This window comes from Heterodontus francisci, chromosome 13 (assembly GCF_036365525.1).
Source record: "Heterodontus francisci isolate sHetFra1 chromosome 13, sHetFra1.hap1, whole genome shotgun sequence".
Classification (NCBI taxonomy): Eukaryota; Metazoa; Chordata; class Chondrichthyes; order Heterodontiformes; family Heterodontidae; genus Heterodontus; species Heterodontus francisci.
In genome coordinates, this window is record NC_090383.1 from 98,714,571 (window position 1) to 98,738,903 (window position 24,333).

A 24,333-nucleotide genomic window follows, 5' to 3' on the forward strand; every position below is an offset into this window, starting at 1 on the left:
GAAGATATCAATGGACTGTTCAGGTGGGCAGAAAAGTGGCAAATGGAATTCAGCTTGGAGAAGTGTGAGGTGATGCATTTGGTGAGGTCAGACAAGGCAAAGGTATACACAATTAATGGGAATATACTGAGAGGTGTAGAGGAAGTGAGGGACCTTGGAATGAATGTCCACAGATCCCTGAAGGTAGTAGGACAAGTCGATAAGGTGGTTAAGAAGGCATATGGAATCCCTTCCTTTATTAGCCGAGGTATAGAATATAAGAGTAGGGAGATTATGCTGGAACTGTATAAGTCAGTAGTTAGGCCACAACATGAGTACTGTGTGCAGTTCTGGTCCCCTCATTACAAAAAGGACGTAATTGCACTAGAGAGGGTACAGAGGAGATTTATGAGGATGTTGCCAGTACCGGAAAAATGCAGCTATGAGGAAAGATCAAATAGACTGGGGTTGTTCTCCTTGGAACAGAGGAGGCTGAGGGGAGATTTGATTGAAATGTATGAAATTGTGGGGGCCTATTTACCTTAGCAGTGTCTGGGGGGCATAGATTTAAAGTGATCGGCAGAAAGATTAGACAGGAGATGAGGAAAAGTTTTTTCACCCAGAGGGACTCACTGCCTATAAGGGTAGTAGAGGCAGAAACCCTCAACTCATTTAAAAGGTATCTGGATATGCAGCTCAAGTGCCGTAACCTGCAGGGCTACAGACCAAATGATAGAAAGTGGGATTAGGCTAGGTGGCTCATTTTTCGGCTGGCGCAGATACGATGGGGCAAGTGGTCTGGTTCTATGATTCATTATTTCTGGTTCAGGTCCAGGGAAGAACCTCCTCGTGACTCTTAAACTGTTGCCATGCAAGGGACATTTGAGGACCAAGTATCAGATATGAGAAGTTAAGTTGTGGCTATACTTGCCTATTACAGGTAGAACTAAGAGAGTCACTTACTTATAAGTAGCCTGAGATCAAGAAATGAGAGCGGAGAGCCAGCTTAGATATCATCAAATGTGTAAAGTGGGTTCATTCAGAACCACAGATCCAAGTGAAACAGATAAATTGGGATGAGGGTAGGAAGGAGATTGACTCAACCAATGAGGTTGTGTAAGCTCTGAATGTTAATTACATATTTATTTAGAGATACAGCACTGAAACAGGCCCTTCGGCCCACTGAGTTTGTGCCGACCAACAACCACCCATTTATACTAACCCTACAGTAATTCCCTACCACCTACCTACACTAGGGGCAATTTACAATGGCCAATTTACCTATCAACCTGCAAGTCTTTGGCTGTGGGAGGAAACCAGAGCACCCGGCGAAAACCCACAGGGTCACAGGGAGAACTTGCAAACTCCACACAGGCAGTACCCAGAATCGAACCCAGGTCACTGGAGCTGTGAGGCTGCAGTGCTAACCACTGCGCCATTTGATAGACTGGCTTTTCTAAGCTCTTAACTTGTTAGCTATCTAAGGAATTACTCAAAGTAATCTCATAAATTTAAAACCTCAGAGTCTAGTTACCACTTTGGTTCATACTGAGCATCCATTCGCACTAATTTACATTGATACTAACCTATGCTGCTTATTTTGTTGAGTAACTGTCCCTTCATGATTTGCAACTCAACTGCCAGGTAATTCTGATTACATATATGCCTGATTATTAGGCATTCATGCACCCAGGTTATGATTTGTAATCGTGTTTAGTGCACGACTTGTGGTCTGAATCTTTCCTTGTTAATTAGGCAATAAAGAGCTCATTCCTCACTAAGCAACTTGAAGATATCCTAATTGAGGGGAATATGTGTGTGTACTTACATCAGTCTGCTTAGTGGTTATGAAGGCATAACTGTTTTGTGTTTGACTTGTCTATGGGAAAGATTTTAATTCTGTGCAAGTGGGTGAGTTTTGAATGAGTTAAAATCTCACCCTGTGGGCCGAATTTTTAAATGGCTGTGGAGGCAGACGGGTGGTGGGGTGGGGATGGTGAGTCCCCCATTAGGCCAGGGGATGCAGGCGGCCTCCCAGTGGCATCCTGTTGTGGGGGGGGCGGGGGCGGGTGTGCCAGTGTTCCATTCACCCAAGGGACACCAAACCCCCCCACCCCGTAACTACATTAGCCATTGGGCCACAGCTGCGGCTGCTGGCCATTCACTGGAAGGGTTGCCACTTCATGATGATGGCCTGGCAGCTGTGGTCTTTTTAATGATCAACATTTTTAACCATCTCTTCAGAGGCCGCCGCCATCGTGAGGCGTCCTCTCTTTCCCTTACCTGCATCGGCAGCTCCCACCTCAGATGATGGGTCTGCCAATGTGTCATTGCTGGAGGTCCTGCTATCGGACATCCAGCCTCAGGAGGCCGCGTGCTGTCCTTAAGTGGACGGTGAGCGCGTATCCTGGCTACTAATTGGCCTGATGGTCAAAGATCGCATTGGGCGTTAGGCAGCGACTTGATGCGGGGTGGAGACCCGGAAATTTCTCCCGGTGTTGGGGTTCTGACCCCAAAACAAAGATCCAAACTTATATCTTTGTAGGTGGAGCTGTTGGCCTCCAGTGGCAATGTAGCATGTCTATGGAATAAAGGTATTTTGCAGAAATAGAACAAAGCTATGTGCTAGCTTGGCTGGCAATAGAATCAGGGCCACATCTTGGATAACAGAACAGCACTAATGTATGCAAAAATGGTTACAATTATCCTGGCACTTCTTTTGATACCACCAAAATGCTTTTTATCTGCTAGCAGGCCCAACCAACCTTGGAGAGTTCATTGATATGACTCATTTTGAAATCTCCTTTGAGGCAGCCCGGGCCTCAGGCTTTTTGGGCACAGGGGACCTTTTGCTCCAAAGAGGTCCACTCTTTGTCAACTTACCTCCTGCAACAGGATGACAAAGGCATCATGACTAAATGCTGCAATCTAATCCGTGGCAAACTTTGCACACATCTGTAAAATGTATTCTGCACATGCACCTTTACCCAGCTGGTGGAACCTTCGAAGAATTTAAAGCACCTGTTGAAGAGCAGCTGGATGGACCAATTTTCTAACTTTACATCACTATTTTCGATGCGCCAGGAACCTATTTGAATTAAGTGGAGGGTCTAAATTTGAACATTAGACCAAAATAGCTCCCCCATCCAAATTTTGTCGGGATTAGAAAACCAGGGCTAATGGGCTGGATTTTAACTGAAAAGCAATAGGTTGGTTTGGGTGGGGTGGTGATTAAAGTCTCAGAAATCTGTTTCCCAACCCAAATCCGCCTCCAATCTGCCCACTTTCAGCTTTGTCTGAGGTCGGAAGGTAGGTGAGCAGTCAGACGACCAACCTGATCCAAGGAGGTAAATTTCAACTTTAAGTACGATAATGAGGCTCATTCGGCTTTTGACATTTAACTGCTGTCTGCTGGGTTTCCCGAGTGTCGGGTGGCTCAGTGGCTCAGTAGCTTCCTCGAGGTGAGGACTTGGTGGATTCAGGAGGTAAATGCCTTCACACCTACCTCCTGGATCCAGGTGCCTGCCTGAGGAGCCTCCGTGATTGGGTCCCCCACTTCCAAAGACCTTTCCCATGAGGACCCCAATCCCCTTACCACGGCCAGGCCTCAATCCGCCACCATCACCCCTATTACAAGACATCCGACCTGCCCTCCCATCAGGCCCCCAACCTCCCTCGCCGGGACTGGCTGCTCCCATGATCGTTCTTCCCCCTCCCCTGTATCCGGCGTGCACTTACCCACTGCTGCAGCCGGCAGTGACTGACACCCTGCCCAACTGGAGGCCCAGCTGTGACGTCAGACCGAATTGAAGATTCCCCATTACTTTCTGACCGACTCTATCCATGCAGGTCGGTTCAGTAAAAATTCTGCCCAATGTGTTTATTTTGTGCACGATTTCTTATCAGTAGACTTTCCTGAATTTGGCCAAGAAGTGTACATTCAGCCAACTCAAAATATAGGTAGTGTTTTTGTTACTTTAAAATCTTACTTCAATAAACGAGTTTTTCCTCTATTTTTTCCCCCAGGGACATAATCTAAATAGCGATATTGATGTAAATAAACTAATGAAGGACTGCTGGAACCTTAATATTCTGTGCATACTTGTAGACGGAACACAAAATTGTGTTTTCCTGAGTTGGAATGTAATGTTAAAATCACCAATTTGTAACCTGCAACATTATTCTGAAAGTTTGCCCATTTTTTCTTCACTTGCTCAAAAGTATTCGGCTTACTTGAATTTAGTATTAAAAAGTTTTTAATCAGCATCCATGCTCAGCATGTCAATCTGCAGCAAAAGAATAACTCTAGAATTGATGAGCGATGTTTTTTCAGCCTAGCAGAGAATATAATTTGTGCAACATCTAATTTTTATATATCAGTCTCTCTACACTCTGCTAAAGTTAGGCCAAGCTGCCTAATTTGGGGGTATGTGCTGAGTGTCGCCCTTAATGAAGCTTTTAGTGTTGATATGCACCAATGATGGGTGGTTCATTCATTCTTTTTCTTACCAAGGAACATTGGTCTCTGCTCCTGCTTTGCGTAAAATGTCATTCGTTGATGTTTTTTAAGGATATTCGGTTTTGAAAGTTACTTATATTTGTTGTAGAAGATAAGGTTTTAAAAGTTAATTTGTTGTTTAATTGTTTAAAGTTACTTGTTTGCAACAATGTCTCGTTTTGAATGCTGCCATGTAACTCTTCCTACTCCTTGAGATTATTTGTTTCTTGGTCACAGCCTTCTTGATACACTCTACCACTGGTACTTAATGAAATTAAAAGAAACCCAAGAGCTTGTGTTGACTGCTGTTGGAGTAACTGCGACAGCTGGTATCAGGCAAAAGAATTCTAAGAGGTGCTGTTCAGCAGACTCATTGGATTGCTTCTAATGGTGCAGAGCTGGATTAGAATTGTGGGTAGCACAGAACAAAACAATGGGCGGGCCTAGGTGTTGAGGTGAGGAGGGTTGTGCCATGTGATCTTCTCTATCCAATCACAGGCAATCTGTAATTATAACTATAAATCAAGCAGTACTGCCAATACCCTGTCTATCTTGGATTAAGCAAGCATGCCCCAATCAGTATTCATTAAAGTGAATGCTAAAATGTTTTAAAAAATTCAAACGTAACATAAAAACATGACAAATATTGTGATGGAAAGAATGAAATATTGCAGCTTCTAAGTATAAGATTTATAGGATATATATTTTTTAAATTACATAGGTAGCATGGCCTTACCAATGATGTGATTAATGAGAGTTTAAAGGTCAACACCTGTTAGGATCTGAATATAGAACAAAACAAATTGTTGGCAAGTATCATGATTCCTCTAGATACTTTCTCCAGATCCTACCTCAACGTTCTGTATAAAAATGACTTATCTTAATGCTTTATGACTTAACTTTTCCGAGATTATCATTTTAACTCCTGCAAATAACGTCAAAGGAATGAACACGCCTGTATGTCAGTATTTGCATCCTGTTGCTGTGTTTTAGTCAAGTGCAGAAGTACTTCACCATTAAATCTATTCATTTGCATTAGTTACATTAGTTGAGGAACTTTCTAATTTAGGTTTCCATGTTGCTGTGTCTCTCCTTTTCAGTGTTACTTCAATTTTCTTCCCTGATTTTCTGGGCCCAGAATCAGTCATTCAGCGCTTTCCTGCTGTAAATGTGGCTTTTAATAATAGAAGAGGCTCATGCTACCCGAAATTTGTGTTGACATCTGACATTAACTGTAGTGCTCTCCATCCTGGAATCTGCTCGACAGATTTTCAGGTGGATGGCATCTTCCGCCTTTTCTCAAAGGATGACTGAGACCAAGAAGACATCCCAAAAGACAAAGCGACATTAGTGCATGAGCAGTGACACTTGTATTTCTCCTCCTAACTTTTTCATCAGATTTAATCTCACTGCAAAGTGAGCTATGGCCCTACTGATGTGAGTAGTAATAAAAGAAGGTCTTTAATACAGCTAGGATTTTTTAAAAAGTTATCTAATTCGGCAGGTCAGTTTTTATATTGATAGTATTTGGCATTAATGTGTAGCAAAGGGATTGGAATTTTTTTGTTGGAATAAGTGGGGTGTCAGTATACATGGGCTTGAGATAATTGGGTAGGACTGTAGTAATTTTCCTTTTATCACAAGAAACTGAAGATGTTAATGACAAAATTATGATTTTTGTTTAATTTTTCATCTGCAGAATTTTCCTTCTTTGATCCACATGACCCCACATGCAAAAAAATCCTACATGACCTTAAAACAACCGTTTCAGAATTGTTTGCTATCTTGCGTCAGTGGGTCCCACAAGTACAGCAACAAATCGACGTTATTGGGAATGAGGTAAACTAAAATTGCATATTCCTAGTTACTGTATCATAGAATCCATAGAATCATAGAAAGTTGACAGCACAGAAAGAGGCCGCTTAGCCCATCATGTGTTAGCCAGCCAAAAAACGAGCCACCCAGCCTAATCCCTCTTTCCAGCATTTGGTCCGTAGCCCTGCAGGTTACGGCACTTGAGCTGCATATCCAGACACCTTTTAAATGAGTTGAGGGTTTCTGCCCTTACTACCTTTTCAGGCAGTGAGTTCCAGATCCCCACCAACCTCTGGGTGAAAAAACTTTTCCTCATCTCCCTTCTAATCTTTCTACCAGTCACTTTAAATATATGCCCCCTAGACACTGACCTCTTCGCTAAGGTAAATAGGCCCTTCACATCCTCTGTAGTCAGGCCCCTCAATTTTGTACATTTAAATCAAATCTCCCCTCAGCCTTCTCTGTTCCAAGGAGAACAACCCCAATCTAGCCAATCTTTCCTCATAGCTCCCAGTCCTGGCAACATCCTTGTAAATCTCCTCTGTACCCTCTCTAGTGCAATTGCATCCTTCCTGTACTGAGGTGACCAGAACTGCACACAGTACTCAAGTTATGGCCTAACCAATGATTTATACAGTTCCAGCATAATCTCCCTGCTCTTATATTCTATACCTCAGCTAATAAAGGAAAGAATTCCATATGCCTTCTTAACCACCTTATCGACCTGTCCTGCTACCTACAGGGATCTGTGGACATTTACTCCAAGGGCCCTCACTTCCTCTACACCTTTCAGTATTTTCCCATTAATTGTGTATCCTTTGCCTTGTTTGACCTCCCCAAATGCATCATCTCACAGTTCTTCGAGATTTATTTCATTTGCCACTTTTCTGCCCCCTGACCAGTCCATCGATATCTTCCTGCAGCCTATAGCTATCCTTCTTGCTATCAACCACACGGTCAACCTTTGTGTAGTCTGCAGACTTCTTGATCACGCCCCCTATATTTACGTATATATTGTTAATATATATTACAAAATGTAGGGGACCCAGTACTGAGCCCTGTGGAACGCCACTGGAAACAGTCTTCCAGTCGCAAAAACACCCGTCAACAATCACTCTTTATTTATTTTTATTTAGAGATACAGCACTGAAACAGGCCCTTCGGCCCACCGAGTCTGTGCCGACCATCAACCACCCACTTAAACTAATCCTACACTAATCCCATATTCCTACCACATCTTCACATTTCCCTACCACCTACCTATACTAGGGGCAATTTAAAATGGCCAATTTACCTATCAACCTGCAAGTCTTTGGTGGTGGGAGGAAACCGGAGCACCCGGCGAAAACCTACGCAGACACAGGGAGAACTTGCAAACTCCACACAGGCAGTACCCAGAATTGAACCCGGGTCGCTGGAGCTGTGAGGCTGCGGTGCTAACCACTGCGCCACTGTGCCGCACTGTTTCCTGCTACTGAGCCAATTTTGTGTCCACCTTTCTACATTTCCCTGAATCCCATGGGCTTTTTTTTTAACCAGTCTGTCATATAGGACCTTGTCTGAAGCCTATGTAGACCACATCAACTGCTCTATCCTCATCAATCTTCCTTGTTACTTCTTCAAAAAATTCAGTCAAGTTAGTCAGACAAGATCTTCCCTTAACAAATCCATGCTGACTATCCTTGAATAATCTGTGCCCTTCTAAGTGACAGTTTATCCTGTCTCTCAGAATTGATTGCAATAATTTGCCCACTACTGAGGTTAGACTGACTGGCCTGTAATTATTCGGTCTATCCCTTGCTCCCTTTTTAAACAGAGGTACAGCGTTCGTAGTCCTCTAATCCTCCGGCACCACATCTGTATCCAATGAGGACTGAAAAATGATGGACAGACGTTCCACTATTTCCTCTCTGACTACTTTTAACTGCTTGGGGTACATTTCATCGGGCCCTGGTGATTTATCAACTTTCAATAATGCTAATCCCATTAATACTTTCTCTCTCCCTCATGGGATTACTGTACTATATGCAATTTGTTTCTAGCAAGGTTCTTAACTTTGTAATGTGTATTGGACATATGGACATAGCTTCTTCGCCATGATCTTTTATGCCTGTCCATTGCTTCCTGTAGCCAAAGCCCTAAAATACAGTACCTCATATATGAGTGTCCTGCGATTGCAACCAGATTTTCAGGCACAGAAGGGAACAAATTTATTTTTCTGGTGTTTAATTGAAATTATTTTGAACATTTTATTGAAATTTATCCCCAGAGACTTGTACTATATTTTCTTAACCTTTAAATGTATTTTTATGGCATGAGTATAAAAAGTTGAAAAGCTTCCCTGATTGTATGTTCTTAAACATGTGTGCCTAGTGAACGTGAATGATGATGTCTGAATGAGTTGAAAATTGAGGATAAAGATATAGGGATAGAGTTTCCACTTCAGGTGTAGTCGGCGATACTGGTAGAAATTGAGCCCATTAATACACATGTTTTGAAAAGTCTTTAACTCCCCCACTGAGTTTCCAAGCTCATTTACATATCACAAAATTCTAAATTTTCCATGAACCAGCACAACCAGGCTACATTTTTATTTAACTTTACTTTAAAAAAAATCCTTGATATATTGAAGAGTGGGAACTTGGTAAAGTTTGAGTAATATAACTGAAAATGGGTTTCTCACAAAAAAATGATTTAAAATTGCTGAAATAGACTGTTAAAAATATACAAAACTATTTTCTGGTTAGGTTGAAAATGTACCCATTAGTGTTCTTTTGCCCAAAAGATCCAGCTTAATTTTTGGAGCCTCCTCGAAGGCCCACAAACAATTGCAATTATGGAAACTGCCAATGGTGCTTAATTCACTCTGAAGGTGTGGCCAGTTTTGTGGGTGGGACCTGCTTCTAGCACAGTGTTTTTAAAACTAGGGATTGTGGAAACTTGAGTTGAGCTGAACACAACTTGCACCTAAAATTCCGCGATCTTTTGTTCTGGATACAGTGATATCAGACGAAGTGCGCTGAGAAAACCAGCGCAATTAGGCAGAAACTCCAGGCCACTGTTGAACATTTAATTTTCATACTCAATGAAGTTAAATATTTGGTGTGAGTTTGGTGGTTCCTTAGGCCTATAGTATTTATGCTGATAAATACCCATTTTACATTTGGTGTATTCCAATGAAATTGATAAGAAGTTTGAGTATAGCTTGACATTGGCAGAATGGGTGAAGAAATGGGTGCATTTTTGGGTCTACTTTCCAGGTTGTTCTCTTAGACGAAATTCCAGCCCATAGATTGAGCTAAAATGCGCACACTTTTGAGCTGTGGAAAAGAATGAGGGGAAGGGGAAATGACAAAAGCTGCCAATGGTTGTTCATGGATAATTCAGTGGCTGTAATTCATAAAGTCAAAGGGAACTGAAACTTGTAAGGGGAAATTTTTCTGGGTTCAGCTGCACTGGATTGCCTCAGTGCAGCGAATATTAAGTGAGTTGGAGCACATGCCAGTAAAGGAACCTGCCTCATTTTCCTTCCAAACAAAGTCAAGCAAGTTTCTTTTGCAGATATGTGTTGTGCTTGATTTTTCCAATATTTGCTGCATCCAGGCAATATTGTGACTGGCGCAGACCCAGAAAAATCTTCCCATACAAATTTTTGTAAGTAGATCCATATATAAAAGTGTCAACTAGAGCAAGTAGAATTAAGAAAAATATTTTGTTGTGTGTCTTGTTTATAATGCCTAATTATGGATGAAGATTGTCTTAACAGAGAGCGTAGTCCCATTTTTCTCAGTTGATTGTGCACGATCAATTCTCATGTGAAATAAAGTCAAGAAAACAAATGAACCATTCTGTTCTTGATGTAACTGCTTTAGATTCTGAGCCGAGGATGCCATGTGAATGACAGAGATGGATTGACAGATATGACACTGCTACATTACACCTGCAAAGCTGGAGCTCAAGGAATTGGTGCGTTGTACTTAAAAATTCTACATTAAAATAAATATTTCATTAACAATTTTTTCTTTCCTTTTTGGCTTTGCCTTAGGGTTTTCTCTTATCACCATTTTCTGACAGGAATATTTCATATTTTAATAACTGATGTGATTATGAGAGTAAAGTGGCTGATATTTGGTTCTGTTGTGATCATGCCAGTCATCCTAATTTTATTTAATGGACTGCTCATTAATCAGTCCAAATCAAATAATTATGTTCTTTGAAACCTGCCATTTAGTTCATCAAATTAATGACTCTTGAAGTCAATTAATGTGGAGATACATATGTGATAGTCACTTAAATCCAACACTAAAGAAGACTGCTGGAATTATTGCAATATGAAAATAGAGACAGAATTATATTTGAATTTGCATCAATTGATAAATGAATGGACAAAATAAAATACCGGAAAAAGCATGCAACCAGTGGATTTGTGCTCCTTAAATATGCTGTTAAAGGAGAATTGTATTCCAGTAATGAAACCATGTTTTTCTCCATGGAAGCAGGAAACAGGAGTTGGGTTTGTTTTCGGGTCAGGAACCCGCCTCTGATGGGAAACTGATTTAAGTCCCAATTTCTTTGGGGGTGAGCCCTTAATTGATATGGAGACAGGTGCCCTGTCCAATTAGAGCCAGTGGGGACGGGAATACAGGCGGGTCAGATGAAGTAGGGCAAAGCAGTAGGATGACATCCCATCCACAACCTTAAAAGTTCATTCCCTCTACCACCAGTGCACAGTGGCGGCATAGTGTACCATCTCCAAGATGCACTGCAACAGCTCGCTAAGACTCCTTCGACAGCACCTTTCAAACCTACGATCTCTACCACCTAGAAGGAAAGGGCAGCAGAGGTATAGGAACACCACCACTTGCAAATTCCCTTCCAAGTCACTCATCCTGACTTGGAACTACATATCGCAGGGTCAAAATCCTGGAACTCGTTTCTGTTATGACCGAGGTGGGAGGAGTGCACTGCTTATTCTGGTCCCACTTCTCCACAGGTCACAACATATATTTTAAATTTTCCCACTTACTAATACAGTCAATCATATACTCTGTTTTTCCCAGAATAAATCACACTAACCAGGGCCGGAATTTTCCGCCCCCCCCAAAGAGCGGGATGGTGGCGGGAGGGGTGTAAAATGGAGCGGGAGGCTCAGTGGGGGGCCCTTCCCGACCTGCTCCCGCCTCCGCCGTCACTTTACGCAGGGCAGCAGCGCAAAAAACGGCCCACCCGCCCCAGGCCAGTCAAGGCCCTTAAAGTGAGCGGCCACTTAAAGACCTTTGCCCGCCACCACGGGGATTTTATCCTTGGCTGGCGGGCAACCCAGGCCCGTGAAAAGCCACCTGTTAAAAGTAGGTGGCTTTCCGACAGCTTGGGAGTGGGGCCTCCTGATCAAGCACCCTGTGCCTGACGGAGGACTCCCCCCATACTCCCGTTCGACCACCCTTGCCTCGTCGGGGCCCGGCCGATTGCCCCTGGCGAGGCCCCAAAATCTTACCTGGAGCTCCCCGACATCTTCCTTCTTCAGCTGGGTTGCAGGCCCAACAGTGGCCACCGCTCCCAAAGGCGCTGCTTGGACAAAGAGTTGTTGGCCCGCTGACTGGCCGGCAGCTCCATTAGGCGGGACTAATTAAAGGCCTGGGGACCGCAAAATGTGGTCTGGATCCCTAGGCCAGTCGGAGGCAGGTTCGCCACCGACTGTTCAGTCGGTGAACGGCTGCTGTCCACCGAGGGTAAAATTCCGGCCATGGTTTCTATAATGAACAACAAAATTATCAGTTTATTATAGAACAAGTCTTAACTAGTGATGAAGTAAAGCATAAACACAAATTTAAATTTTAAAGTCCTCTTTTTACCTTAGAAATAAAAGGAATTTTTAAATTTAGACAAAAAAAAACACTTGGTCTGATTACTTGCTCATTTTTGAAGAAAACAGCAAATGAGATATCTTATTCCAAAACTGGCATACAGTCTAGCCTCTGAGTACATGTAGACAGGTCACTGGGATCTTTTAGAACAGTTCTTTTCAGGCGGTGTTGAGAATTAATTTAGCAGGCTTTCTTCAAAGACAGGAGGCAAGATGAATTGACACAGTGGACTTCTCAGGGTCTTTTAGAGATGCTGGAAAGCTAAGCCGGATTGTGGTCTTCTCTCCTTCCTTGACACTTATTCAGCAGCAGACAAACTTTATCAGCCACTCACTCCAGAAGGTAAAACACACTGACTGCTACAACCAAAAGCTTGTGTGTTTTCTGCCCTCCCAGGTGTGCTCTGCTGCTCCCTGGGCTTGTCAAATCAAGGGGCGTGACTGACCTCTCTGCCCACATTTTCCCCTGTTACCAGGGTTTCTGGTCTATTTTTAACATGAGTCATGTGACAACCAATACATTGTTGCCAAACCAGTTCCTTCAGTGTCCTCTTGATTACCCTCTTGATTTTAATAAAACTGGTCCAACATTTGTTCAGTTTGACCAAGAATTCCTGAGAAAATATTTTAACAATGAAAACAGAATCACTTCCATAACACTTCTTAAAAGCACTGTTTGTTGTCAGGCAAACCCCACCTGCCAAGACTGAGGTACACATTATTTTGCCACATGAATATTAAAACTTAAAAGCCCTGACCAGAAAGACATTTCCATGGTAACAGACAGTGTTGAAACAATGGGGATCCAGCAGTGGCTTCTCCAATACACAGAAGTGGTTGGGCCAGTTTTGGTCACATGACTAGCTGGCTGGAGTTTTTGAATTTGAACTTCAGACCAAGGGATTTGAGAGAGAACGCCCTGTGCTCCTGGAACTGAAGCAGGAACATCTCCTCTTCTACCTGTCTGCCTGCCTGGCTTCATTTCTTCCCACAGAACTGAATCTCGTGAAGACACGTGAAACTCAAAGAGAGAAGGGTTTGCCATGTGAACAAAGTTTTAAGAAGATTACTGGGCCCCAATGAATCGCAAGAGCATAGCTTCAATCAAGGACTACAGCGAGCTCGAGAAACTAACTAGATATTGCCTCAAACTGTTCTATTTATCTTTTCTTCTGCTCCTTTCTATTCCTATCTGCATGTTTATATCGCGTGTGCATGCTCGCATGAGCCTGTCATATATCCGTAGGCGTGAACCGTATTAGGGTTTAAGTTTTAATGTTTTAATAAATTTCTTCTTTCTGCTTTAAACCAAAGAAAGCCTGTTTGTGCTCAGTTATTTGCCGCATAATTGGAAATTGTGAACAAGGGTTCACACAAAAAAGGGGAGCTCAAAACACAGTGTGTTTAAAATTAAACCCTGTTACAATAAGACCAGGTAAAGACAGCCAGAGACCCCCAAGACATTGCTCACCTGGTCGTAACAGGGTGTATCTACAACAGATGGACTGCAGCGGTTCAAGAGGCAGCTCACCACCACCTTCTCAAGGACAATTAGGGATGGCCAATAAATGCTGGCCTTGCCAGCAATGCCCACATCCCAAGAATGAATAAAAAAGGGTGGTGAAAGAGATATAGGGATCCTCCACAGTGAGGGAAAATCCTTTGGGCAGATGTACTTCCTTCATTAGCAGTAAGTGATTAAATGTTCCATGCTGCGTCTTCTATACATGCATTAGCACAGGTACCTTAGACTCCCTTCCATGCCATACCACTCCCTGTGACCCAGCTGGGCTCACTTGAAGTGTTCCTGGATCAGGAGATCCCTGACATTTATGGCATCCTCACGAGCCCTTCATGCCCTGAGCCATGACCAGTCACCTCATTATGTAGCTGGGACACTTTTCTGTGCAGTGTTATCTCCTTCCACTTTCACTTACTCCTCCGCTCTCACCTCCAGGTCCTCCCCCGATGAGCTGTCTCCTCAAGGTCCACACCAATCTGGAGGGCCATGTTATGGAGAACGCAACAGCCCACCATAATAACCGAGACCCTTCTAGGAGGGTTTTGAAGGATGCCACTTGAACTGGCAGAGGATTTCTTTTTATTCTTTCATAGGATAAAGGAGTCATCTCAGCTGTCAAGAAAGCAAGCAAACACATGGAGGAAGCTCATGTTGTGGTGGCAGACCTTTGGACGTTGAGGGAGTGGAAGCCACAAGAACAGGGACCCGGGTTCGATTCTGGGTACTGCCTGTGCGGAATTTGCAAGTTCTCCCTGCGTCTGCGTGGGTTTCCTCCGGGTGCTCCGGTTTCCTCCCACATGCCAAAGACTTGCAGGTTAATAGGTTAATTGGCCATTATAAATTGCCCCTAGTATAGGTAGGTGGTAGGGAAATATATAGGGACAGGTGGGGATGTGGTAGGAATATGGGATTAGTGTAGGATTAGTATAAAATGGGTGGTTGATGTCGGCACAGACTCGGTGGGCCGAAGGGCCTGTTTCAGTGCTGTATCTCTAAACTAAACTAATATGGCCCATCGAGCTTGCTCTGCCATTCAAAATGATCATGGCTGATCTTAGGATTGAACTCCACTTTCCCGCCAGCTTGCCATACCCCTTGATTCCCTGAGAGACCAAAAATCTGTCTATCCCAGGCTTAAATGTATTCAGCCATGGAGCATCCACAACTGTCTGGGGTAGAGACAGGTCAGGTAGCATCTGTGGAGAGTGAACTGCACACAGTATTCCAGATGTACAATTGTAGCAATACTTCCTTATTCCTGTACTCCAATCCCCTTGCAATAAAGGCCAACATGCCATTTACCTTCCTAATTGCTTGTTGTACCTCCATGTTAACTTACTGTGTTCCTTGTACAAGCACACCCAAGTTGCTTTGAACATCGACACTTACAAGTTGCACACCTTTTAAAAAATATTCTGCTTTTCTATTTTTAAGACCAAAGTACACAACTTCACACTTCCCTACATTATACTGCATCTGCCATCTTGTTGCCCACTCACTTAACCTGTTTATCTCTTTGCAGCCTCTCTGCGTCCTCCCCACAGCTTACCTTTCCACCTACCTTTGTATCATCAACAAACTTAGATACATTACTTTCTGTCTCTTCATCTAAGTCATTCATATAGATTGTAAATAGCTGAGGCCCCATCACTGATCTTTGCGGCACTCCACTATTTACTGCCTGCCAACTTGAAAATACCCCGTTTATGGCCTCTTGTTGCTTCCTGTCTGTTAACCAATCCTCTATCACACTTCTTAGCCCCTAGTTTACTGCCTATTTCTGGTATGGAACTTGTGTCTTCTACTGTGAAGTCAGACACAAAATATTTGTTCAATGCCTGTGCCATTTCCTCATTCCCCATGATAATTTCTCCTGTCTCTGCTTCCAAGGGATCAACGTTTACATTAGCTACTCTCTTCCTCTTGATCTTCTTCTTCTTCTTCTTTGGCCCCCTTGTCACGAGAGACAATGGGTAAACACCTAGAGGTGGTCAGTGGTTTGTGGAGCAGCGCCTGGAGTGGCTATAAAGGCCAATTCTAGAGTGACAGACTCTTCCACAGGTGCTACAGATAAAATTGGTTGTCAGGGCTGTTACACAGTTGGCTCTCTCCTTGCACTTCTGTCTTTTTTCCTGCCAACTGCTAAGTCTCTTCGACTTGCCACTCTTTAGCCCCGCATTTATGGCTGTCTGCCAGCTCTGGCGATCACTGGCAACTGACTCCCACGACTTGTAGTCAATGTCACAGGACTTCATGTCGAGTTTGCAGACATCTTTAAAGCGGAGACATGGACAGCCGGTGGGTCTGATACCAGTGACGAGCTCGCTGTACAATACGTCCTTGGGGATCCTGCCATCTTCCATGCGGCTCACATGGCCAAGCCATCTCAAGCGCCACTGGCTCAGTAGGGTGTATATGCTGGGGATGTTGGCCGCCTCGAGGACTTCTGCATTGGAGATACAGTCCTGCCACCTGACGCCAAGGATTCTCGGGAGGCAGTGAAGATGGAATGAGTTGAGACATCACTCTTGGCTGACATATGTTGTCCTTTTGATATACATATAAAAACTCTTACAATCTGTTTTTATGTTACTAGCTAGTTTGCTAGTATTCCTGTTGATGAACCTCACTGGCTGGTCACTTGGTGCCTTGATGGCCACCTGGGTGCAATCAATGTTGCTCTGCACCTGGTGAAATCCAGTGATGATGGTGAAACCCAATGCCCACTGTCCCTGTAAAACCGCGTCTGTTGTGAAATGAATGCACGGTCCAACTCTGGCAAAAAGGCCATCAGTGACCTGTGAGATGCAGTGGTGTGCAGTTGCTTGCGCGATGGCACTAAGGTCCGCAGCTGATTCTTGGAAGGAACCAGAAGTGAAAAAGTTCAAGGCCACCGTGACTTGATAGTTTCTGGCAGGGCATGGTGACAAGTGCTGTGAGATGCAAGGTCTTTGGTGATGAGAGCACAGATGTCTGTGACCATCTGCCTGGAGAGTCTCAGTCACATTCAGCACTGCGTCTTGGTCATCTCCAGGTAGCTCCGTCTTTGGCAGTAGATTCTTTGTTGAGGGTATGGCCTCTGTTGCCTTCCTGCTCCTCTGCCCTCTCCCGTGCCCTCCTGCTGCTTGGGTCTTCGCCTTTCCTGCGAAGGGCGTTGCCCCTCATCGCCACAAGGCCCAAAATCTGATAGTTGTACCCCCATTGCCAGCTGCAGCCTTCCTTTTGGATAGGTGGCCTATTGTGATTGGCAGCCTTTCCCCCTCCTCTTCTGCCCCTGCGATGCCAGGGGGATGACGACCCCGCCCAAGCACTAGGTGCCCACTCTCTCCGCCACCAGTGCAGGGCAAAGGGGACCTCTTTTCTAAATGCAGAGACCTCCCTTTGCCCTGCTGACTCACATATGGCTCTGGGGTAATTCCCTGGGGCAGCCTTGACTGGTTCCCCACTCTGTACCCACCTACCTTCAGTTGGTCAGTAATGGACAGCGCGTGAAACCCATGTGCCTCCTTCAGAATTTGAACCCCCTCCCCCCAACAAGCTCTTAATGAGCTGTTTAAGTACTATAATTGGCCTCAGTCGGGAGGCGGTTGGGATCACTGTCCCACCCTGCCCCCAACCTGATGAACATTGCTGATGCCGGAAACGACATCTCAAAACTGACATGCTGGCCAGTACCGGTATTTTCGGCCCCCCCTCCCCAGCATCTGTTCCAAACTTTGGTGCAGGGGGAGATGGTGGGGCTAAAAATTCAGCACCAAATCTCAGTATGTGAGTATTTCTAACAGGATGAATTAGTTCTACACTTTTTCCAATTGATGGCATATCATACCACTAGATATGATATAAATTATGTGGGCTGTTGACCAGGATTAGTGTAGTGCCATCTTCTTGTATTGTGACTGATCTTTGCCAGGCTGCTGTTGTGTCCTCATGAATAATTTTATGTATAATGTCAGGAAGAATTACTGAGAAGGTGAGGGTCCTTGTAGTGTCATATTGAAAAGCAGTTTGCAAAGTCTTGGAAATAGGTCACCACCTACCCTCTCACACTTCAAAAACACTTCAAGAATACATGATGCGGGAGAATCAGCTTTCACAGGCATATTCTATTTCGGAAGTTGAACATGTTGGGAAAAATAAAATTATTGCCAGTCAAAAATAAAAAATAATTTCAGGCCCTTTAAATCCTGGCACTTAATGTTGAAACGTGATTTGTTTATCTGTGTAATGTAAACAATATATAGACATTTCTACTTGTATGAACCAATTTATTAGAATATGAGATTATTATAATTTACATGGAATTGTATCGAATTTTATAGCATAGAAATGGTCTATTTGACCCAATAGGTCTTTGTTGGTACTCTTGCTCCAAAAGAGCCTCCTCCCACCCTACTTCATCTAACCCGCTTCTGGCACCACTTACATGTACTTCATAGTAAAAGTCAAAACAGTGCAGTATTAATAAGCATTTAAAAAATGCAATCTAAAATGCCAAATTGAATTATATTTGTAGTAGGTTGAGGGCAAAGATTAAACATACAAGTTTTATCAAGATTTACTCATTCTCAATGCTTCGGCTTTGTCCACAGTCTAAGAGCCTGCTGTGGTGCTTCCTAAATCTTTTTCTGATATATAATTATCTCGGAAGTTAAAGTGTTAGTCCAGTATGTAAAAATCCTTGGGATAATTTTGCTTGATAATGTTGTTCAGATTTTGTAATGTCATTGCATACTTAAATACCACTTTGTGGCACATTATACCACTACATATCCGTAGCTGATTTTCCACACATTTGTAGCTATATACAGTAAATACATTTGAAAGGTGCAATTTAAAATATATTAAGAAAACATTGAGACATTCCAATTTAATATTTACAATAATAGCATTTAGGATAGCACCAAAATCTTAGATAAGTTGGTGACTTAGTTATTCAGATGAAAATATGTTGCTCATGGAATGGCACAACGTAGGTTTAAGCAAGTGATCTGATACATAATGAATTTTCAGTCTTGGTCAGGCTATCAGATAAAGTGCCAAGCAGAACCTAAGTACTTCCCTGGAAGTGGTGAGGAAAGGAAGGTTGAAAGGTGAATTCCTGTATCATTTGCAGCAACTGCCACTTGCAGAGGTCCTGAAGCAGGTTACTTACTTGCCCAAAGAGACTTTTTAAGTAGGGAAGAGGAACTTGCACTATTTAGGCCACCTTGATGCAGCTAAAAAGTAGTAACATTAATTATAAATAAGGTATAAGCGATACATTTATAATCATCAGGCATTTAAAGCTTCCTTTTCATTCCTAATTTATTTTGTATAGAAAGTTACTTTTTATTGACAGCTGAAATTCTTTCATCTATTTATATGAATAAAATAATGATTTGATTTTCTTTTGGATGAGATGTTAAACTTGAAGCCCTTTCTTCCCTCTCAGATGGATGTAAGAGATCCAATGGCACTATTTGAAGAAGAGCATAGCCAATATTCATCCCTCAACCAACAGTGAAAACAGATAACCTGGTCATTTATTTATTTGATGTTCGTGGGACTTTACTATGCACAAATTGGCTATCCCATTTCCTATTTTACAACAGTGCCCATACATCAAAAGTACCCTATATTGGCTGTAAAGCACTTTGGGACACCCCGTGGTTGTGAAAGGTGGACTTACTCTTACTGTAGTGTACTGAGACACTTGTTGAGCTTTCAGAAAGCATGTTCATCTGCTGATCATAAATTAGTACTGTTCATTGCCACAACAGCCACTCAAATACTATCAGTAGCTGCCTCCTGATTAGTTAGTATTTCTCAGTAATTGAAATTTCTGAGCATGTGAGGTGTGCATAATTCCTCAAGTGTATCGGCAGCATTTAACTAACCAAATAATTCAATACTTCTCTTTCTATCTCTAACAAAATATATTAGTTTTCAACTTATTTGAAGAAAAGCTGGGGGATATATTTCAGAATATTTATTCAGGTTAAATTTATAATGAGAGTTTTTTAAACAGAGTGTATTGATTACGCACCATCTTCCAACTTTAGTTGATTTTAAATTATAAATAATCTTTATAAACTGCTAAAAGCATATTAAGCTACTGACAATCGTTCCTGATATGAATTAACAAAAAAACAAATGAATTGAATTTTAAAAGCAGTCAGAAAGCTTCTAATTTTTATTTGGTTATCACCCATGCTTCATTGCTAGTTAGAAAATGTAAACATTCTAATTACTGACATATGTGAAACAGAATGAGTGCAAGAGAGAGCGGTGGATAGAGACTGACTTTCAGAATAGCATCCAGATCTAGAACTCTTTTATACTTATTTATGTTCGTAGATTATCCTCACTTTGACACTAACTAAGAAATTTGTATGGTTTCAAATGTAAAGCACAGTGTTTAAACAGTGGTAGTATATTGCTGCCTGAAAATGGCTTAATTGCTGGTAGGCGGAGCCCTAGGGAGCGTGCTTCAGTAGCTGCACTATCAGTCACGCAGTTCCTCATTGTGTATCAAATTTTAATTGATTGATAACTAACCACCTTAAGAGCCCTGCTCTCCCCTGTGCTGTCATCAAGAGTCTTTACTGGTAATGCTACTTCAAAAAGATGATTTGCAAGAGCAAGCAGAATAGTTAGAGCTTGCTCACCTCGTGGGATTAAGTGCTCGTGCTGCGTCCGGTGCTCTATGCATGCAAATAGCAGTGTATTCAGTAGAAGGTACTGTACTAGCAGAGACCTGCAGAACATTTGTAGTCAGATTAGTATCTTGATTGCAACAGTACTTCTTTAAATATAGGATTTATAGTTATTCTTTCACCAAAGACTTTAACAGAATCAAAGCGTCTCACTTTGGAAAAAGCTACATAAAGCTGTCCATGTGTAAAAACAGGTCTAAAAATATAAATACAAATTTTGTCTAGAGTCTGGCCTTGTGATTTGTTTATAATCATAGAATAGAAAAGACTAATTGGGAACTGATTTCTCTTGAGTTGAAAAGGCAGGTTTACATCTGATGGGCTCAATATTATCTGAGCAATAAATGCTCAATTTCCTTGAAATCTGCCAGTTATAATTTAAGCGTCTATCGTCGAAGAAAACCGCTTTCTAGCTACCAGTCTTGTTTCATGACAAAGGCCTTGTTAAGGATTCAAGTTTATAGCAACCTTAACTGTTCCTTCCTTGAGTCTACGTTTGTGCGATGGCATGCCAATTGGCGTAAGACTGTGTAGACATTCTGGAGGGTATAGACCAGGGTTCTCCAACATATGGCTCGCAGGCTCGGATCTGGCCTACCAAAAGTTCCATCCGGCCTGCAGATGTAAACTGTACCGGACCGTTCCTCATCCCAGGGGTTGGCAATGTGTCCGTGCATGGACATCAGTGTCTGCGGTAAATAATTTTGAGGTCCGTGATTGGTAATTTTAGAGATGAGAAATTTCTCACTGACTTCTTCTTCCAGACCAGCTTTTTAAAAAAATTGCAATAGTTTCACAGCTGACAGGTGCTGGGAGCGGGAACAATGGTTTACGAGCTTCAGGGTTTTCTGGTGGGTTCCAACTATTTTTTTAAAGCCCACTGGAAAACCACGAAGCTGCCTGAAGTTCGTAAACCATTGTTCCAGCTCCCAGCCCCTGACAGTTGTGAAACTGTCATTGTAATTTTTTTAAAAACTGACCAACCACAAAGTTGCTCTGCTGAGCGTCCCCGCTGTCTGCAACTGTCAGAGAGAGAGAAGGGAGCAGAGAGAGAGAGAGTGAGGGGAGCAGAGAAAGTGAGGGGAGCAGAGAAAGTGAGGGGAGCAGAGAGAGAGGGGAACAGAGAAAGTGAGGGGAGCAGAGAGAGGGAACCGAGAGAGGGGGGAGAGAGAGGGGGGGGACAGAGAAGGAGAGGGGAGAGAGAAAGAAGGAGAGGGGTGAGAGAGAGAGAGAGATGGGGTGGGAGAGAGATGGGGTGGGAGAGAGTGAGGGGGGAGAGCGAGAGAGGGGGGAGAGAGCGAGAACGGGGAGAGAGAGAGAGAGAGAACGGGGAGAGAGAGGGGAAGGGGGGAACAGGGAGAGAGAGGGGAACAGAGAGAGAGAGGGGAACAGAGAGAGAGAGGGGAACAGAGAGAGAGAGGGGAGCAGAGAAAGAGAGAGGAGAGAGAAAGAACGAGAGGGGGGGGGGAGAGAGAGAGAGAGTGGGGGGGAGAGAGAGAGAGTGGGGGGGAGAGAGAGAGAGTGGGGGGGAGAGAGAGAGAGTGGGGGGGGGGAGAGAGAGAGAGTGGGGGGGGGGAGAGAGAGAGAGTGGGGGGGGGGAGAGAGAGAGAGTGGGGGGGGAGAGAAAGAGAGAGTGGGGGGGGAGAGAGAGAGTGGGAGGGAGGGAGAGAGAGTGGGGGTGGAAGAGAGAGTGAGGGGGGAAGAGAGAGGGGGGATGAGAGAGAGTGAGGGGGCGGAGAGAGAGTGGAGGGGGGCAGAGAGGGGCAAAGAGAGAGAGGGTGCAGAGAGAGAGAGGGGGAGAGTAGAGAGAGAGATGAGGGGAGGCAGAGAGAGAGAGAGTAGAGAGAGAGAGATGGGGAGCAGAGAGAGAGGAGGGTAGGAGAGAGTGAGAGAAAGGGGGCAGAGAGAGAGGAGGGTAAAAGAGAGGGGGGAGAGTAGACAGAGAGGGAGCGTAGGGGCAGAGAGAGAGAGAGACAGGACAGAGAGAGGGCAGTGAGTGGGGCAGAGAGAGAGAGAGGCAGAGAGAGAGAGAGGAGGGAAGAAGAGAGAGAGAGAAAGGGGGCAGAGAGAGGGGGCAGAGAGAGGGCAGAGAGTGAGGGAGGAGAGAGAGAGTGGGGGGCGGAGAGATAGTGGAGGGGGACAGAAAGAGAAAGCGGGGGCAGAGAGGGGCAAAGAGAGAGAGAGGTGGGCAGAGAGAGATGAGGGTAGGGGTGAGAGAGAGGAGGGGGCGAGTAGACAGAGGGAGCGGATGGGCAGAGAGAGAGAGGGGGGGCAGAGAGAGAGAGAGGGGGGGAAGGAGAGAGAGAGGGAAAGGGGGCAGAGAGAGAGGGGGTGATAGAGAGAGGTGCAAAGAGGGCAGAGAGAGAGGGGGTGGCAGAGAGGGAGAGAGGGGGGCAGAGAGAGATGCAGCAGAGAGAGAGGGGGGGCAGAGAGTAGAGAGGGGGGAGGAGGCCGGAGAGAGAGGGGCAGCGAGAGAGAGGGGGTGCAGAGAGAGAGAGTGGGGGGGGGGGGTGCAGAGAGAGCGGGGGCAGAGAGAGAGCGTGCGGGGGCAGGGAGAGAGCGGGTGCAGAGAGAGAGGGGGTAGAGTAGAGACAGAGAGAGAGTAGAGAGGGAGCGGGGGGCAGAAAGAGAGAGGGGGCAGAGAGAGAAGGGGCCATAGAGAGAGAGAGTGGGGGAGGGGCAGAGAGAGAGTGGGGAGGTATAGAGAGAGAGAAAGTGTGTGGGGAGCAGAGAGAGAGAGTGGGGGGGCAGAGAGAGAGAGATTGGGGGGGGGCATAGAGACAGAGAGTGGGGGGGCAAAGAGTGAGAGAGAGAGGGGGCAGCGAGAGAGAGAGGGGGCGGCAGAGAGATAGTGGGGGAGAATAGAGAGAGAGAGAGAGTGCGGGGAGGGGGGCCAGAGAGCGAGAGAGGGGGGCCAGAGAGAGAGAGAAAGGGGGCAGAGAGAGAGAGGAGGGTAGGAGAGAGAAAGAGGGGGGAAAGAGAGGGGGGCAGAGGGTGAGGGGGCAGATAGAGAGAGAGGGTAGAGAGAGGGGGGGCATAGAGAGAGGGGGCCGGGGTGGCAGAGAGAGAGAGGGGGGACAGAGAATGGCAGAGAGAGAGGGGACAGAGAGAGAGGGAGAGACAGAGAGGGGAGGATAGAGAGGGGGAGAGGGGGGTCAGAGAGAGAGGGGGGCAGAGAGAGAAAGGATAGAGAGACAGGGGTACATAGAGGGGAGAACACGGGGGTGGGGAGGAGAGAGAGTGGGGGGGGGCGGAGAGATAGTGGAGGGGGACAGAAAGAGAAAGCGGGGGCAGAGAGGGGCAAAGAGAGAGAGAGAGTGGAGGGGCAGAGAGAGGGGGGGGCAGAGAGAGAGGGAAGCAGAGAGAGAAAGGTTAGAGAGGAAGAGAGAGGGGAGGGAGAAGCGGGAGAGAGAGTGATCAAGATCACTCCTGATAGAAAGACATCTACCCGGAGTACTCCACATCGCTATAACAGGTGTGCGGGAAAACATTGACTACTTGTGCAAGCAAAGATATGCCACGTATCTCATTAAATCAGCGTCCAACATAGTGACGAGAAAGTAAGTCAATAAATTAATCTTCTCATTTAAAGTTTCTTCACAAAAATGCATCTTTGTTGTTGTTTTGATTTATAGTAAGATAAATTTTTAATGGCTTTATCTTTCCAAAATTGCCCCATTGGTCCCCTATGTAAGACAAAAATTGTAAGGTCGACCCCCAAGGGAAAAGGTTGGACACACTGGTATAGATTGTTATCATCTTCATCGATCAAAAACAATGTTGATATATTCTTTTAATTCACCTGGCAGTTTTTCTAAATCTTTTTCATTCAGATATAGTGAATCTTCATTTTTAGCAGAAAGAAACGCTTTTGAATAATAAGTTGTATCAAACAATTGTCCTGCCATGTTGCTACAATCAACCAATTCCGTCAGCGCATCCACCCCTCCCACGCCAT

The 24,333-nt window shown here is 44.4% G+C and overlaps 1 protein-coding gene across 18 annotated transcripts in view; it reads left to right on the forward strand.

The window, feature by feature from the left end:
• The window catches only part of LOC137376532 (CAP-Gly domain-containing linker protein 4-like), a 373,251-nt gene that overhangs the window by 74,988 nt on the left and 273,930 nt on the right, over nt 1-24,333 (forward strand). For all 18 annotated transcript variants that reach the window (XR_010976270.1, XM_068045264.1, XM_068045256.1 and 15 more), the window contains 2 exons: nt 6,177-6,316; nt 10,165-10,258. Coding sequence is in view for 17 of the 18 variants with exons in the window: in XM_068045256.1 (XP_067901357.1) it covers nt 6,177-6,316; nt 10,165-10,258 (234 nt within the window). In the remaining variant the exon portion in view is untranslated. The remainder of the gene's footprint in view (nt 1-6,176; nt 6,317-10,164; nt 10,259-24,333) is intronic.